Source organism: Nerophis lumbriciformis, linkage group LG14 (genome assembly GCF_033978685.3).
Source record: "Nerophis lumbriciformis linkage group LG14, RoL_Nlum_v2.1, whole genome shotgun sequence".
Classification (NCBI taxonomy): domain Eukaryota; kingdom Metazoa; phylum Chordata; class Actinopteri; order Syngnathiformes; family Syngnathidae; genus Nerophis; species Nerophis lumbriciformis.
Genome location: NC_084561.2, coordinates 44,267,345 through 44,287,664, shown reverse-complemented (window position 1 = coordinate 44,287,664; position 20,320 = coordinate 44,267,345). Strand labels below are relative to the sequence as shown.

The following is a 20,320-nucleotide window of genomic DNA, read 5'->3' as shown; positions in this document are numbered from 1 at the left end:
TTCAGGAATTATGTGCTCCCTTTCAACAATTATAAAAAAAAATTCCCGGATTTCCTAGAATTCCCAGTTTTTAGGGACATTTTCCCCATTCAAAATGAATTATTCATTTTCCAAACTTCCACAATTCCCACATTTTTTAACCGATTCAAACCATTTATTATTATTATTCCCCAGATTTTGGCGCGCTCTCCCTTCCACGTTTTTCACCTGATTCAAACCATTCCAACTTGAAACTGTTCAGCCTATTCGGGAATCGCGGGCTTTCCCTTGACAAATTCCAAAAATTCCCAAATATCCCAGAATTCCAGGTTTTCCGGGACATTTTTCCCATTCAAATTGGATTATCCATTTTTCAAACTTCCACCATTTCTACATTTTTCAACCGATTCAAACCATTTCACCTTCAACATATTCCACTCGTTCAGGAATTATGTGCTCCCTTTCAACAATTCTATAAAAAAATTCCCGGATTTCCTAGAATTCCCAGTTTTTAGGGACATTTTCCCCATTCAAAATGAATTATTCATTTTCCAAACTTCCACAATTCCCACATTTTTTAACCGATTCAAACCATTTATTATTATTATTCCCCAGATTTTGGCGCGCTCTACCTTCCACGTTTTTTACCTGATTCAAACCATTCCAACTTGAAACTGTTCAGCCTATTCGGGAATCGCTGGCTTTCCCTTGACGAATTCCAAAAATTCCCAGAATTCCAGGTTTTCCGGGACATTTTTCCCATTCAAATTGAATTATCCATTTTTCAAACTTCCACCATTTCTACATTTTTCAACCGATTCAAACCATTTCACCTTCAACATATTCCACTCGTTCAGGAATTATGTGCTCCCTTTCAACAATTATAAAAAAATAAAAAATTCCCGGATTTCCGAGAATTCCCAGTTTTTAGGGACATTTTCCCCCTTCAAAATTAATTATCCATTTTTCAAACTTCCACCATTTTTACATTTTTCAACCGATTCAAACCATTTCACCTTCAACATATTCCACTCATTCAGGAATTATGTGCTCCCTTTCAACAATTATAAAAAAAAAAAAATTCCCGGATTTCCGAGAATTCCCAGATTTTAGGGACATTTTCCCCCTTCAAAATTAATTATCCATTTTTCAAACTTCCACCATTTCTAAATTTTTCAACTGATTCAAACCATTTCACCTTCAACATATTCCACTCATTCAGGAATTATGTGCTCCCTTTCAACAATTATAAAAAAATAATAATTCCCGGATTTCCTAGAATTCCCAGTTTTTAGGGACATTTTCCCCATTCAAAATGAATTATTCATTTTCCAAACTTCCACAATTCCCACATTTTTTAACCGATTCAAACCATTTATTATTATTATTCCCCAGATTTTGGCGCGCTCTACCTTCCACGTTTTTCACCTGATTCAAACCATTCCAACTTGAAACTGTTCAGCCTATTCGGGAATCGCTGGCTTTCCCTTGACAAATTCCAAAAATTCCCAAATTTCCCAGAATTCCAGGTTTTCCGGGACATTTTTCCCATTCAAATTGAATTATCCATTTTTCAAACTTCCACCATTTCTACATTTTTCAACCGATTCAAACCATTTCACCTTCAACATATTCCACTCGTTCAGGAATTATGTGCTCCCTTTCAACAATTATAAAAAAAAAAAAAATTCCCGGATTTCCTAGAATTCCCAGTTTTTAGTGACATTTTCCCCATTCAAAATTAATTATCCATTTTTCAACCTTCCACCATTTCTACATTTTTTAACCGATTCAAACCATTTCACCTTCAACATATTCCACTCGTTCAGGAATTATGTGCTCCCTTTCAACAATTCTATAAAAAAATTCCCGGATTTCCTAGAATTCCCAGTTTTTAGGGACATTTTCCCCATTCAAATTGAATTATCCATTTTCCAAACTTCCACAATTCCCACATTTTTTAACCGATTCCAACCATTTACACCTCAACACATTAAACTCATCCTGGAAATTCAAACAACCATTTTTCCCCGTTCAAAAAATTTCCAGGATTCCTGTTTTTTTCTAACCTTGATTCCAACCTTTTTTGTGCAATGACTCCTTTCACATTTTTCAACCGTTCCACTGTCAAAAAATTCCGCTAACATCCCACTTTTTTCCAAAATTCCCAAATTTCCAGGAAGTTCCCATTGAAGTGAATGGGACGTTTTTCCAAGTTGCACAAATCCCACATTTTTCAACCTATTGAAACCATTCCAACATCAACATATTCCACTCATCCAACTAACACTTTCCCAAGTTCCAAACCAAAACCATTTTTCCTGGAAATTCAAACTCTTCCACATTCAAACCATTCCAACAGTCAAACTATTCTTACATTCATACTACATTCTGTCTGTATTTCAGTTCAACTTCAGCATTGGAGAATTCACACGCAATTCTTTCAGGAATTGCCTCATCTGGTTAAAAAACTGTTCCCAATACCGCCTCCCTGGTGTGTGTCTTTCAGATCCGTTACTTCACGCTCCACAGCACAAAGTACTATTGGAACGAGCGAGTGCAGAACTTTGAAGACTTAACGTGAGTACATCAAGTAGTAGAACAGTTGTTGTGCTGCTGGTGCAACGCCAACAAGGACTTTGTCTGACAGAGGTCTGGAGGATCTCAATGTGAGCTGTGCTGCGCTCCACTCGGAGCACAGCAGGGGTCTCACCAGGAACCAGCAGGAGTACAGGTGAGTAACCATGTCATCATTTCACACTTTGAACCCAGTTTTATTTCTAGAATAAAGTAGACACACAATAAACACTCTCTTGGCGAAGAAACATGAGTGAATATGTTTATCTTCTTCAGTTTTAATTAGTAAATGTTTAGTGTTTCATTAATGATCAATGGCAAAATGGTTTGTAGACACATAGTTGTCATATTACACATCTATCACTGTCTACTCAGAGCACAGCCTAGGTTCAATGTGTACTGTAACATACAAAGTTGGTGCATGTGTGTTGTCGTCATGTGCTGTAAGACAACCTCATATACTGTAACACACAAAGTATACTGTAAAACACAGAGTATACTGTAACACAAAGTACTGTAACACACAAGTTAGTGCATGTGTGTTGTCGTCATGTGCTGTAGTACATCATATACTGTAACACACAAGTTAGTGCATGTGTGTTGTCGTCATGTGCTGTAGGACATCATATACTGTAACACACAAAGTATAGTGTAACACACAAAGTATACTGTAACACAAAGTGTACTGTAACACACAAAAGTTAGTGCATGTGTGTTGTCGTCATGTGCTGTAGGACATCCTATACTGTAACACACAAAGTATAGTGTAACACACACAGTATAGTGTAACACAAAGTATAGTGTAACACACACAGTATAGTGTAGCACACACAGTATAGTGTAGCACACACAGTATAGTGTAGCACACAAAGTATAGTGTAACACCCACAGTATAGTGTAACACACACACACTGTATAGTGTAGTACACACACAGTATATTGTAGTACACACAAAGTGTAGTGTAACACACAAAGTATAGTGTAACATACAAAGTATAGTGTAACACACACAGTATAGTGTAACGTACACAGTATAGTGTAACACACACAGTATAGTGTAACACAAAGTATAGTGTAACACAAAGTATAGTGTAACACGCACAGTATAGTGTAACACGCACAGTATACTGTAACACGCACAGTATACTGTAACACACAGAGTATAGTGTAACACACAGAGTATAGTGTAACACACAGAGTATAGTGTAACACACACAGTATAGTGTAACACGCACAGTATAGTGTAACACACACAGTATACTGTAACACACACAGTATAGTGTAACGCACAGTATAGTGTAACGCACAGTATAGTGTAACACACACAGTATAGTGTAACACACACAGTATAGTGTAACACACACAGTGTACTGTAACACAAAGTATAGTACAACACAAAATATAGTGTAACACACACTGTATAGTGTAGCACACAAAGTGTAGTGTAACACACAAAGTGTAGTGTAACACAAAGTGTAGTGTAACACACACAGTATAGTGTAACACACACAGTATAGTGTAACACACACAGTATATTGTAACACACACACACACAGTATAATGTAGTACACACACAGTATATTGTAGTACACACAAAGTATAGTGTAACACAAAGTATAGTGTAGTACCGTATTTTCCGCACTATAAGGCGCACCGGATTATTAGCCGCACCTTCTATGAATTACATATTTCATAATTTTGTCCACCAATAAGCCGCCCCGGACTATAAGCCGCGCCTACGCTGCGCTAAAGTGAATGTCAAAAAAACGCTGCGCTAAAGTGAATGTCAAAAAAACAGTCAGATAGTTCAGTCAAACTTTAATAATATATTGAAAACCAGCGTTCTAACAACTCTGTCCCAAAATGTACGCAAATGTGCAATCACAAACATAGTAAAATTCAAAATGGTGTAGAGCAATAGTAACATAATGTTGCTCGAACGTTAATGTCACAACACACAAAATAAACATAGCGCTCACCTTCTGAAGTTATTCTTCATTCGTAAATCTTTCGAATTCTTCGTCTTCGGTGTCCGAATTGAAAAGTTGCGCAAGCGTGGTATCCAAAATGGCCGGTTCCGTCTCGTCGAAGTCATCGGGAGTCAGTGTCGCTGTTGTTCTGTGAATCCTGCCTTCCGGAAAGCTCGGACCACAGTTGTGACCGAAATATCTGCCCAGGCATTTACGATCCACTGGCAAATGTTGGCGTATGTCGTCCGGCGCTGTCTGCCCGTCTTAGTGAAGGTGTGTTCGCCTTCGGAGCTGTGTGAAAAAAGCCACCCGGCCTCTTCGCGTAAACTTCCCTTAACCACTCGCTCATCTTTTCTTCATCCATCCATCCCTTCGAGTTAGCTTTTATGATGACGCCGGCTGGAAAGGTCTCTTTTGGCAAGGTCTTCCTTTTGAATATCACCATGGGTGGAAGTTAGCATGGCAAGCTAGAACCACAGTGAAGGATGACTTCTCATTCCCTGTGGTGCGAATATTCACCGTACGTGCTCCCGTTCCACAGTGCGGTTCACAGGAATATCAGTTGCTGTGAAATACGGTAGTAATCCGTGTGCGGATGGAGAGATTGCGTCTTTTTATGAACCGGATCCTTTTCGCTTAGTAGGAGCCATTTTGTGGTCTTTACAGATGTAAACAGGAAATGAAACGTACGGTGATATCCGCGCGTTTTTTCTTCTTCTTCCGGGGGCGGGTAGAAGAAGAAGCGCTTCCTGTTCTATGGGGGCGGGTGCTTTCCTTGGCGGTTGCTTGCGTAGAAGAAGAAGCGCTTCCTGTTCTACCGGGAAAAAAGATGGCGGCTGTTTACCGAAGTTGCGAGATCGAAACTTTATGAAAATTAATCGTAATAAAGCGCACCGGGTTATAAGGCGCACTGTCAGCTTTTGAGAACATTTGTGGTTTTTAGGTGCGCCTTATAGTGCGGAAAATACGGTACACACAAAGTATAGTGTAACACACACAAAGTATAGTGTAACACACACAGTATAGTGTAACACAAAGTATAGTGTAACACACACAGTATAGTGTAACACACACAGCATAGTGTAACACACACAGCATAGTGTAACACACACAGTATAGTGTAACACACAAAGTATAGTGTAACACACAATGTATAGTGTAACACACACAGTATAGTGTAACACACACAGTATAGTGTAACACACACAGTACAGTGTAACACACACAGAGTATAGTGTAACACACAGAGTATAGTGTAACACACAGAGTATAGTGTAACAAACACAGTATAGTGTAACACACACAGTATAGTGTAACACACACTGTATAGTGTAACACACACAGTATAGTGTAACACACAGTATAGTGTAACACACAGTATAGTGTAACACACAGTATAGTGTAACACACACTGTATAGTGTAACACACACTGTATAGTGTAACACACACTGTATAGTGTAAGACACACAGTATAGTGTAACATACACAGTATAGTGTAACACACACAGTATAGTGTAACACACACAGTATAGTGTAACACACACAGTATAGTGTAACATACACAGTATAGTGTAGTACACACAGTATAGTGTAACATACACAGTATAGTGTAACACACAGTATAGTGTAACACACAGTGTAGTGTAACACACACAGTATAGTGTAAGACACACAGTATAGTGTAACACACAGTATAGTGTAGCACACACAGTATAGTGTAACACACACAGTATAGTGTAACACACACAGTATAGTGTAACACACACAGTATAGTGTAACACACACAGTATAGTGTAACACACACAGTATAGTGTAAGACACACAGTATAGTGTAACACACACAGTATAGTGTAACACACACAGTATAGTGTAACACACACAGTATAGTGTAACACACACAGTATAGTGTAACACACACAGTATAGTGTAACACACACAGTATAGTGTAACACACACAGTATAGTGTAACACACACACAGTATAGTGTAACACACACAGTATAGTGTAACACACACAGTATAGTGTAACACACACAGTATAGTGTAACACACACAGTATAGTGTAACACACACAGTATAGTGTAACACACACAGTATAGTGTAAGACACACAGCATAGTGTAACACACACAGTATAGTGTAAGACACACAGCATAGTGTAACACACACAGTATAGTGTAACACACACAGTATAGTGTAAGACACACAGTATAGTGTAACACACACAAAGTATAGTGTAAGACACACAGTATAGTGTAACACACACAAAGTATAGTGTAACATACACAGTATAGTGTAAGACACACAGTATAGTGTAACACACACAGTATAGTGTAACATACACAGTATAGTGTAACACACACACAGTATAGTGTAACACACACAGTATAGTGTAACATACACAGTATAGTGTAACACACACAGTATAGTGTAACACACACACAGTATAGTGTAACACACACACAGTATAGTGTAACACACAGAGTTAGCGCCCTCTAGGCCAACAGTCACATGAGAAAAGAGTCCAAGATGATCATTGTAAGAACATCCTCCTCTGATCCACTAAGAGATGTGAAGCCACACATTGGAAATACTCCAAGATGTTTTAATGCTGCATGTGAAGATGTTTTAATGCTGCATGTGAAGATGTTTTAATGCTGCATGTGAAGATGTTTTAATGCTGCATGTGAAGATGTTTTAATGCTGCATGTGAAGATGTTTTAATGCTGCATGTGAAGATGTTTTAATGCTGCATGTGAAGATGTTTTAATGCTGCATGTGAAGATGTTTTAATGTTGCATGTGAAGATGTTTTAATGCTGCATGTGAAGATGTTTTAATGCTGCATGTGAAGATGTTTTAATGCTGCATGTGAAGATGTTTTAATGCTGCATGTGAAGATGTTTTAATGCTGCATGTGAAGATGTTTTAATGCTGCATGTGAAGATGTTTTAATGCTGCATGTGAAGATGTTTTAATGCTGCATGTGAAGATGTTTTAATGCTGCATGTGAAGATGTTTTAATGCTGCATGTGAAGATGTTTTAATGCTGCATGTGAAGATGTTTTAATGCTGCATGTGAAGATGTTTTAATGCTGCATGTGAAGATGTTTTAATGCTGCATGTGAAGATGTTTTAATGCTGCATGTGAAGATGTTTTAATGTTGCATGTGAAGATGTTTTAATGCTGCATGTGAAGATGTTTTAATGCTGCATGTGAAGATGTTTTAATGCTGCATGTGAAGATGTTTTAATGCTGCATGTGAAGATGTTTTAATGCTGCATGTGAAGATGTTTTAATGCTGCATGTGAAGATGTTTTAATGCTGCATGTGAAGATGTTTTAATGCTGCATGTGAAGCCACTCCATCATTGCAGTGTTTCATGTACATACAGCATGAGCACCATCCAAAGCACATATTTCAAGTTGTGTTCAATGAATGACATTGTGTCATAGTTGTGTTGAAAAGGAGCACATATTTCAAGTTGTGTTCAATGGATGACATTGTGTCATAGTTGTGTTGAAAAGGATGAAGTTTGAATGTGGTCACTCTGGTCCTGTGGCATAAAGTGAAAGATTTGACTTACAGGAATGTTTTTCTTCCATCTTTTTAGGAAACTCTTCTTTGGAGTGAATGAGATTGAAGTGAAAGTGCCTTCTGTTTTCAAGCTGCTTATCAAAGAGGTGGGCCCCTTCACGACTTGAAACTCTGTTCAGTATATTTACACATTATTAGAAGTGTCATGTCTTCCTGTTTGTCGTCCTGCAGGTCCTCAACCCTTTCTACATCTTCCAGCTCTTCAGTGTGATCTTGTGGAGCGCCGATGAATATTACTACTATGCTGTGGCCATTGTTATCATGTCACTTCTCTCCATAGCTACCTCTCTCTACGCCATCAAAAAGGTCAACACTACATCTACAACATATTCAACACAATATTCAATTCATCTACAACATATTCAACATAATATTCAATTCATCTACAACATATTCAACATAATATTCAATTCATCTACAACATATTCAACACAATATTCAATTCATCTACATCATATTCAACACAATATTCAATTCATCTACATCATATTCAACACAATATTCAATTCATCTACAACATATTCAACACAATATTCAATTCATCTACAACATATTCAACACAATATTCAATTTATCTACAACATATTCAACACAATATTCAATTCATCTACAACATATTCAACACAATATTCAATTCATCTACGACATATTTAACACAATATTCAATTCATCTACAACATATTCAACACAATATTCAATTAATCTACAACATATTTTACACAATATTCAAGTCATCTACAACATATTCAACACAATATTCAATTCATCTACAACATTTTCAACACAATATTCAATTCATCTACAACATTTTCAACACAATATTCAATCCATCTAAATCATATTCAACACAATATTCAATTCATCTACATCCCTATTTCACACAATAGTCAATTCATCTACAACATATTTAACACAATATTCAACTAATCTACAACTTATTCAACACAATATTCAATTAATCTACAACATATTCAACACAATATTCATTTTATCTACATCATATTTAACACAATATTCAATTCACCTCCCTGCTTGGCACTCAGCATCAAGGGTTGGAATTGGGGGTTAAATCACCAAAAATGATTCCCGGGCGCAGCCACCGCTGCTGCTCCCCTCACCTCCCAGGGGGTGATCAAGGGTGAGAATAATGCCACACCTAGTGTGTGTGACAATCATTGGTACTTTAACTTTAACTTCATCTACAACATATTAACACAATATTCAATTCATCCACATCATATTCAACACAATATTCAATTAATCTACAACATGTTTACCACAATATTCAATTAATCTAAAACATGTTTACCACAATTTTCAATTCATCTACAACATGTTTACCACAATATTCAATTCATCTACATCATATTTCACACAATATTCAATTAATCTACAACATGTTTAACACAATATTCAATTAATCTACAACATATTTAACACAATATTCAATTCATCTACGACATATTTAACACAATATTCAATTAATCTACAACATGTTTACCACAATATTCAATTAATCTACAACATATTTAACACAATTCAATTAATCTACAACATGTTTAACACAATATTCAATTCATCTACATCATATTCAACACAATATTCAATTCATCTACATCATATTTCACACAATATTCAAATCATCTACATCTTATTTTACACAATATTCAATTCATCTACAACATATTTCACACAAAATTAAATTAATCTACAACATATTTCACACAATATTAAATTCATCTACAACTTGTTTAACACAATATTCAATTCATCTACAACATATTTCACACAATATTCAATTCATCTACAACATATTTCACACAATATTCAATTCATCTACAACATATTTCACACAATATTCAGTTCATCTACAACATGTTTAACACAATATTCAACATATTCAGCACAATATTCAGTTCATCTACAACATATTTCAACACAATATTAAATTCATCTAAGTCATATTCAACACAATATTCAATTAATCTACAACATATTTCACACAATATTCAATTAATCTACAACATATTTCACACAATATTCAATTCATCTACAACATATTCAACACTATTCAATTAACCTACAACATATTCAACACAATATTCAATTAACCTACAACATATTTAGCATAATTCAATTCATCTACAACATGTTTAACACAATATTCAATTCATCTACATCATATTTCACACAATATTCAAATCATCTACATCTTATTTTACACAATATTCAATTAATCTACAACATATTTAACAATATTCAATTCATCTACAACATATTTCACACAAAATTAAATTAGTCTACAACATATTTCACACAATATTCAATTCATATATAACACATTGCATAATATTCAATTATCTACATCATATTCAACATTATATTCAGTTCATCTACGACATATTTAACACAATATTCAATTCATCTACATATTTAACACAATATTCAATTCATCTACAACATATTTAACACAATATTCAATTCATCTACAACATGTTTAACACAATATTCAATTCATCTACAACATATTTAACACAATATTCAATTCATCTACAACATATTTAACACAATATTCAATTCATATACAACACATTGCATAATATTCAATTATCTACATCATATTTAACATAATATTCAATTAATCTACAACATATTTCACACAATATTCAATTCATCTACATCATATTTCACACAATATTCAATTCATCTACAACATAATCAACACCTTGCATAATATTCAATAATCTACAACATATTTAACACAATAATAAATTAATCTACAACATATTTAACAGAATATTCAATGAATCTACATCATAATCAACATCTTGCACAATATTCAACTGTGTCTGCAAGAATATCAAAGACACATTACAACTACAGGAACATGGATGATGTTTTGATGTCGTTACAATAGTATTTTCACTGGACTTAGCTAAATATGTTCCAACCATCATAAAGGGTGATTGTTTTATTCAGCATTTGTGGCCCCCTGCTGGCCCTCTGCATATTGGCCAAATAGTTGTTAGAAATGTTTGCATCGTCACTTAACACAATTTTAAGTTGTCATACTTTCACCCTCACTGGATTGGTTGGATGTGTAAAAATATATGTCCTGTGAATAACTTCCTCTCTGCATCTTCCAGCAATATGTCATGCTTCATGATATGGTGGCAGCTCACAGTACTGTACGTGTGTCTGTATGCCGAGCCAACAACGGTTTGTCTTCTCCTCCTTCTCACTTGGTAGTAGAATGTCACCACATCACACCTGACCAGACACAATGTTGCAGTCACACGTTTGATCCCATCATTTTCAAAGCATATCTGTTTGAGATTATTTTGATAGTCTGAAGCATATCCTTCTTTGATTATTATAATAGTCAGAGCATATTTGTCTTTGATCATTTTATTTTGATAGTCAGGAGTCTGACCTTGAGAGAGGGATTAAAAGCACCACCACGTGCTTTGATTTGAGTTAGGGTTGGCTTTGTTTCTCCAGCAGCACACACTTGAAATATCACATTTATACATTTGACAATTACATACCTGCCAACTACTCCGGTTTTCCCGTAATTCGTACGGTTTTCATCAACCTATTCCGGGTTACGGTTGCAGTGATAAAAAATACGGTTTTTCATTAATAAAAAAAAAAAAAAGGGTGAAAACTACGCGAATTGCACCTTGTGCAGACAAGATTTTTCGATCGGACACGGAGGAATTAGCGATGTAAAAGACCACGTTGGGACAAAAAAACACAAGTCTAATGCCGTTGCTAGCGATACAAGTGGAAAACTTTCAACGTTTTTCGTCGCCCAAACAGATTCTTTGGATGTGATAAATGCCGAAGTTTTATTTACGGAGGCAATAATTGAGCATGGATTTCCAATCGCACTGGCTGATCACATGGGACAGTTAAATGTTTGTAATGCAACCTTTAAAAATCATTACGCGGTGATCGCGGTCCCAAAAATAAACTTTTCTTGCATGATAATGTCCAGAAAAATTCGCTTTATATTACTATAGAGTCCTTTTAACGAATGAGTTTGATGGTTTATCACAAACCTTAAATGAAAGAAGTCCTTTGTTCTCCTGCACCATGCATGCGCTTTAATTGGCCTTGCTTCGTGTTTGGTGCGCAATCCTGTCGGCTGTATTTCACAGCACGACATACTGTTAAAAGTGTTTATACTATTTATGCTTTCAAGTCCAAGTTGAAGAAATCTTGTTAAATGTTGACAGCATAACTACCAAAATACAGAAGTATGTCCTTAATATTTTTGCAGTGCTATTTCTGTTGAAAAGTTAAAATGATTACTTTAGAGATGTGATGTGCCACTTTTCAAGTGTCTGATGGCTTAAATTAATTTTCATTAATTTTTCATATTTTGAATTCTTTTGAAAGGCTTACAAAAAAACTACATTTGAATTGTAATTCCATGCTATTGACAGGACTATTCATTTTAATGAAATTAGCTTACCATGTTTACAGTATGATAATTGTGATAGAAATGTGAATTTTAGGCACAGAATATTTTTTACAATTGAACAAGGCAGTAGATTATACAAGCTTGGACAGAAAGTTAATAATGACACCAATTTTTTTTTTTATGGAATTGTTTAGTACTCTTTTACCATTTGTTTACTGTAAAAAGTGTTTGTACTGTTTATACTTTCAATTAACAAATTGAAGTCTTGTGAAAGGTTGACAGGATAACTGGCATTAACTGTCAAAATAATTTCAAACTATTGAAGTTAGCTTACAGAATAAACATGTCAATCAACCCATATGATTTTTGCTGTAATATTTTTGTTTTGAAAAGTCACTGTGACTGATAGAAAAGTGATGGTTTTAGCAACATTTTAACCTGTCGGAATGCTAATAATCATTTTGCGTCGGGGGGCGAAGCCCTGAACCCTCCACCAGGACTTTGTCCTGGACCTACCGGGGCCTGTGGCCCTTGGACCCTGGCTACTAGGTTTTTCTGATTTCAAAAGTTGGCAGGTATGCAATTATATTTACTGTTTTACACTCATTATGTCTTTTGACGTTTTATTTGTTTGTAGAAAAGGTCATACATGCAACCTGATAAAAGACTTGAATGTGGACTAACAAACACACACACGTTTCCTCTTCCAATCATATCAATAGAATACTGTTGTATTCTTCAAAGCATAGACCCCTTGGTAGTGTCCCTACTCTACCACCCTCCTTAGAATACTGTTACTTCAGTCAGGTTAACTTGGCAGTGTCCCTACTCTACCACCCTCCTTTAGAATATTGTTACTTCAGTCAGGGCAACTTGGCAGTGTCCCTACTCTACCACCTTCCTTAAAATATTGTTGCTTCAGTCAGGTTAACTTGGCAGTGTACCTACTCTACCACCCTCCTTAAAATAATGTTACTTCAGTCTAGGGATGTCCCGATCCGATATTTGGATCGGATCGGCTGCCGGTATTTGCCAAAAATTGCGTATCGGCAAGGCATGGGAAAATGCCGATCCAAATCCAGTTTTAAAGAAAACTCCGGTCCGTGTTTTCCAACGCACCGATTTAAATAATACATTCCACTTTTCTGCTGCTCCGTAATTTCCGTTCCGCATTTTCCAGCACACCTTCAACACAGCCACAGGTCTGTGGATTCTCACGGAGTTGCTTTTAGCTGCTGGCATTACACGACAGGCTCTTCTCACTCTTTCCAGTGTCTCCCTCTCACAGACAGCAAGTGCACCTTCTTACACACGTCACATACGTATAAGTCCTCCCCGAGCAGAGAGGTAGCAGCATGGCTAACGTTAGCTGTGATGCTAGCGCAACCGTGCGAGCAACGCTCCCTCTAAGGTGCTCGCCTGTGCAATTGCGCACTGTTTAAGCGTCCTCTGCGCATAGCAAATCTATGCCACGCACAAAATCAAATAAAAAAATAAGCCCATAAAAATTTTCGACACACGGACGCGACAGTGAAAACAGTTTTCGTCATCATTGTTCAAATATTGTGACGTCTGTCGAGACGCTTATCTCCATTCGGTGCCACACGCCCACACCATCAAAATGCCGAGGCAAAAATTTCCACATCAACACCGTATGAAAAAATTAGTGATTTTTTTTTTGTTGTGATTTCCTTCTCTGCATGAAAGTTTAAAAGTAGCATATATTAATGCAGTATGAAGAAGAATGTTTTAATGTAGACATGCAAGCCTTGAAAGAACATTTTGAAAATCAAGACTACATTTCCTGCAAATGGGTGCATTTCTACCCTATATTTTATCTTTAGATTTATTCTCATATCAAACTCTTTTGGCTGTCTTTTTGACACTTACACCAGGCGCCCCCCTCCACACCCTGGATTATAAATAATGTAAATAATTCAATGTGATTATCTTGTGTGATGACTGTATTATGATGATAGTATATATCTGATAGTATATATCTGTATCATGAATCAATTTAAGTGGACCCCGACTTAAACAAGTTGAAAAACTTATTGGGGTGTTACCATTTAGTGGTCAATTGTACGGAATATGTACTTCACTGTGCAACCTACTAATAAAAGTCTCAATCAATCAATCAAAACACATAGAATCATCATACTGCTGTGATTATATGCAGCAAGTGTTCATTCAAGGCTAAGGCAAAATATCGAGATATATATCGTGTATCGTGACATGGCCTTAAAATATCGCAATATTAAAAAAAGGCCATATCGCCCAGCCCTAGTTCAATGATGCCATTTCTGTTTGTCATGTATAATTTTGTCTATTTTGTGTTTATCCTTGAATAAACAGGTCAGTTTCTTGTTACCAACCATTGTGTATTATTCAAACTCCCCTAATTCAGCTGGCTAGTTGTTATCAAGAGTACTAAAACCCTTTTCAACATGATTCTGACAACTAAGTAGGCTAAATAACTTTAAACTTTAATACATGCTCGGCTAGGCCAGTATCGGTCAGTATCGGTATCGGATCGGAAATGCAAAAACAATATTGGTATCGGATCGGAAGTGCAAAAACCTGGATCGGGACATCCCTACTTCAGTCAGGGCAACTTGCCAATGTTCCTACTCTACCACCCTCCTTAAAATAATGTTACTTCAGTCAGGGCAACTTGGCAATGTTCCTACTCTACCACCCTGCGTAAAATGTGGCGCCAGTATGGTGTGTGGTGTGGTGACATGAGTGCATGGTTACACCCCTTCTTATTAGCATGAGATACTCTACACTAAGTGTTTATGTCCATGTGTATCTCAATAAATGACAACCTATTATAAAAGTCTTGTTATTTCAGTAGTTCCATTCAAAAAGTGACACTATTATATTCTTTACATTCACTACACACAGTAAAATATTTCATAAAGTATTTCCTAATTTCTTAATGACTTTGCCTATAATTTTAGCTTGCAGCTCGTAAAAAGAAATGATTCAGGAAGTCACACAATAGTGAAATGTTCAATAATGTGAACTGTAGTCAGCGAGTCTTAAAGGGGAACATTATCACAATTTCAGAATTGTTAAAACCATTAAAAATCAGTTCCCAGTGGCTTCTTATATTTTTCGAAGTTTTTTTCAAAATTTTACCCATCACGCAATATCCCTAAAAAAAACTTCAAAGTGCCTGATTTTAACCATCGTTATATACACCCGTCCATTTTCCTGTGACGTCACATAGTGAAGCCAACACAAACATGGCGCATAGAACAGCAAGCTATAGCGACATTAGCTCGGATTCAGACTCGGATTTCAGCGGCTTAAGCGATTCAACAAATTACGAATGTATTGAAACGGATGGTTGTAGTGTGGAGGCAGGTAGCGAAAACCAAATCGAAGAAGAAACTGAAGCTATTGAGCCATATCGGTTTGAACCGTATGCAAGTGAAACCGACGAAAACGACACGACAGCCAGCGACACGGGAGAAAGCGAGGACGAAATCGGCGATCGCCTTCTAACCAACGATTGGTATGTGTTTGTTTGGCATTAAAGGAAACTAACAACTATGAACTAGGTTTACAGCATATGAAATACATTTGGCAACAACATGCACTTTGAGAATGCAGACAGCCCAATTTTCATCAATTAATATATTCTGTAGACATACCCTCATCCGCTCTCTTTTCCTGAAAGCTGATCTGTCCAGTTTTGGAGTTGATGTCAGCAGGCCAGGGAAGCTAGGGTCGATAGGGGGTTTAGCTCGCTCGTCTGCGGGAACAAACTGCCGCCATCGCTTGCCGTGCTACCGAGGTCCTTTGTCCCTGAATTGCTCACACACTCCGGCAGATTCAATGGGGGTCTGGCGGCAGATTTCTTTGACTTTATCGTTGGAAATGCATCTGCTTTGAGTGTCGCAGGATATCCACACATTCTTGCCATCTCTGTCGTAGCATAGCTTTCGTCGGTAAAGTGTGCGGAACAAACGTCCAATTTCTTGCCACTTTCGCATCTTTGGGCCACTGGTGCAACTTGAATCGGTCCCTGTTCGTGTTGTTACACCCTCCGACAACACACCGACGAGGCATGATGTCTCCAAGGTACGGAAAACAGTCGAAAAAACGGAAAATAACAGAGCTGATTTGACTCGGTGTTTGAGAAAATGGCGGATTGCTTCCCGATATGACGCCACGTTGTGACGTCATCGCTCCGAGAGCGAATATTAGAAAGGCGTTTAATTCGCCAAAATTCACCCATTTAGAGTTCGGAAATCGGTTAAAAAAATTATAAGGTCTTTTTTCTGCAACATCAAGGTATACAGGTAAAAGCCAGTAAATTAGAATATTTTGAAAAACTTGATTTATTTCAGTAATTGCATTCAAAAGGTGTAACTTGTACATTATATTTATTCATTGCACACAGACTGATGCATTCAAATGTTTATTTCATTTAATTTTGATGATTTGAAGTGGCAACAAATGAAAATCCAAAATTCCGTGTGTCACAAAATTAGAATATTACTTAAGGCTAATACAAAAAAGGGATTTTTAGAAATGTTGGCCAACTGAAAAGTATGAAAATGAAAAATATGAGCATGTACAATACTCAATACTTGGTTGGAGCTCCTTTTGCCTCAATTACTGCGTTAATGCGGCGTGGCATGGAGTCGATGAGTTTCTGGCACTGCTCAGGTGTTATGAGAGCCCAGGTTGCTCTGATAGTGGCCTTCAACTCTTCTGCGTTTTTGGGTCTGGCATTCTGCATCTTCCTTTTCACAATACCCCACAGATTTTCTATGGGGCTAAGGTCAGGGGAGTTGGCGGGCCAATTTAGAACAGAAATACCATGGTCCGTAAACCAGGCACGGGTAGATTTTGCGCTGTGTGCAGGCGCCAAGTCCTGTTGGAACTTGAAATCTCCATCTCCATAGAGCAGGTCAGCAGCAGGAAGCATGAAGTGCTCTAAAACTTGCTGGTAGACGGCTGCGTTGACCCTGGATCTCAGGAAACAGAGTGGACCGACACCAGCAGATGACATGGCACCCCAAACCATCACTGATGGTGGAAACTTTACACTAGACTTCAGGCAACGTGGATCCTGTGCCTCTCCTGTCTTCCTCCAGACTCTGGGACCTCGATTTCCAAAGGAAATGCAAAATTTGCATGGTTGGGTGATGGTTTGGGGTGCCATGTCATCTGCTGGTGTCGGTCCACTCTGTTTCCTGAGATCCAGGGTCAACGCAGCCGTCTACCAGCAAGTTTTAGAGCACTTCATGCTTCCAGCTGCTGACCTGCTCTATGGAGATGGAGATTTCAAGTTCCAACAGGACTTGGCGCCTGCACACAGCGCAAAATCTACCCGTGCCTGGTTTACGGACCATGGTATTTCTGTTCTAAATTGGCCCGCCAACTCCCCTGACCTTAGCCCCATAGAAAATCTGTGGGGTATTGTGAAAAGGAAGATGCAGAATGCCAGACCCAAAAACGCAGAAGAGTTGAAGGCCACTATCAGAGCAACCTGGGCTCTCATAACACCTGAGCAGTGCCAGAAACTCATCGACTCCATGCCACGCCGCATTAACGCATTAATTGAGGCAAAAGGAGCTCCAACCAAGTATTGAGTATTGTACATGCTCATATTTTTCATTTTCATACTTTTCAGTTGGCCAACATTTCTAAAAATCCCTTTTTTGTATTAGCCTTAAGTAATATTCTAATTTTGTGACACACGGAATTTTGGATTTTCATTTGTTGCCACTTCAAATCATCAAAATTAAATGAAATAAACATTTGAATGCATCAGTCTGTGTGCAATGAATAAATATAATGTACAAGTTACACCTTTTGAATGCAATTACTGAAATAAATCAAGTTTTTCAAAATATTCTAATTTACTGGCTTTTACCTGTATATTGATGCTTACATAGGTCTGCTGATAATGTTCCCTTTTAAATTGGTGCATTTGTTTGAATTGAACTCCTGAATTCAAAAATGTCTGCATGACATCCTAACAAATATGTCAATCTTTGAAGTACACATGTTTGAGAATGATCTTTGGATTCCTGACTTTTGCTCTGTTCCCGTTTGTCAGAAATTGTAGAAGTGTTGTCGAGCGACCTGGTGCCCGGGGACGTGATGGTGATCCCCAGCAACGGGACCATCATGCCATGCGATGCCGTGCTGGTCAGCGGCACCTGCATCGTCAATGAAAGCATGCTCACAGGTGAGACCGCTGCCTTGCTGCTGGAAGCCATGGAAGAGAGTCAGTGCTGCAAAAGTTTACCTTCCCTCAGGGGAAAGTGTTCCTGTGACCAAGACCAACCTTCCAAACCAGTCGCCAGGCGAGAGTGGAGATGAGGCTGAGAGCGCCTACAGCACAGAGGAGCATAAGAGACACACCCTTTTCTGTGGCACCAACGTCATCCAGACACGTTTCTACACCGGCGAGCTGGTCAAAGCCGTGGTGGTCCGCACAGGTAGGCATTGTGTGTTGGAGGTCAGAGGTCGACATACACTGTCGGGTGAAACGTTGTCCACCTCTTATCTCACCAAGGCTTCAGCACGGCCAAAGGCCAGTTGGTACGCTCCATCCTTTACCCCAAACCCACCGACTTCAAGCTGTACCGCGATGCCTACCTTTTCCTCCTGTGTTTGGTGGGTGTGGCAGGCATTGGCTTTGTCTACTCCATCGTCCTCAGCGTCATGAACAAGGTAATGTTTGTGAAGAAGTACATGCGATGGATGGATGGACTTTAGTTCTAGGATGTGTGGTGGGCCAATAAAAACACTCATCTTTGTCCTGTGTGAACACTGGGGGGAATGTTATCTAACATTTATTGCAAACTGGAGGACAATCACAAATTGGAAAAATGAAAGTGGAGAAGGAAATTTGTGCAAAGGTCTAAATGAGTCGAATCTAGTCTTAGACTCAGATTGGTCGAATCTAGTCAAAGAAAAGAGATTGGAGATCGGTCGGCTATCGTCTTCGACTCAGATCGGTTAAATCTAGCAGTAGACTCAGATTGGTCAGATCTAGTCTTAAGACTCAGATTGGTCAGATCTAGTCTTAGACTCAGATTGGTCAGATCTAGTCTTAGAGTCAGATTGGTCAGATCTAGTCTTAGCCTCAAATTGGTCAAATCTAGTCTTAAAATCAGATTGGTTGAATCTCGTTTTAGCCTCAGATTGGTTGAATCTAGTCTTAAACTCAGATCGGTCGGCTGTCGTCTTAAGACTCAGATCGTTTAAATCTAGCAGTGGACTCCGATTGGTCGGATCTAGTCTTGGACTCCCATTGGTTGCATCTAGTCTTGTACTCCCATTGGTCGGATCTAGTCTTGGACTCCCATTGGTCGGATCTAGTCTTGGACTCCCATTGGTCGGATCTAGTCTTGGACTCCCATTGGTCGGATCTAGTCTTGGACACCCATTGGTCGGATCTAGTTTTGTCAGTTCTAGTCTTGGACTCCCATTGGTCGGATCTAGTCTTGGACTCCCATTGGTCGGATCTAGTCTTGGACTCCCATTGGTCGGATCTAGTCTTGGTGTGGCGCAGTGGAAGAGTGGACGTGCGCGACCCGAGGGTCCCTGGTTCAATCCCCACCTAGTACCAACCTCGTCATGTCCGTTGTGTCCCGAGCAAGACACTTCACCCTTGCTCCTGATGGGTGCTGGTTAGCGCCTTGCATGGCAGCTCCCTCCATCAGTGTGTGAATGTGTGTGTGAATGGGTGAATGTGGAAGTAGTGTCAAAGCGCTTTGAGTACCTTGAAGGTAGAA

The 20,320-nt window shown here is 38.2% G+C and overlaps 1 protein-coding gene across 4 annotated transcripts in view; it reads left to right on the top strand.

Annotated features, from left to right (window-relative positions):
* The window catches only part of atp13a3 (ATPase 13A3), a 105,994-nt gene that overhangs the window by 46,050 nt on the left and 39,624 nt on the right, over positions 1-20,320 (top strand). For all 4 annotated transcript variants that reach the window (XM_061975479.2, XM_061975480.2, XM_061975478.2 and 1 more), the window contains 8 exons: positions 2,489-2,559; positions 2,630-2,713; positions 8,139-8,208; positions 8,294-8,428; positions 11,269-11,341; positions 18,634-18,765; positions 18,836-19,018; positions 19,096-19,253. In XM_061975479.2, coding sequence (XP_061831463.1) covers positions 2,489-2,559; positions 2,630-2,713; positions 8,139-8,208; positions 8,294-8,428; positions 11,269-11,341; positions 18,634-18,765; positions 18,836-19,018; positions 19,096-19,253 — 906 coding nt within the window. The remainder of the gene's footprint in view (positions 1-2,488; positions 2,560-2,629; positions 2,714-8,138; positions 8,209-8,293; positions 8,429-11,268; positions 11,342-18,633; positions 18,766-18,835; positions 19,019-19,095; positions 19,254-20,320) is intronic.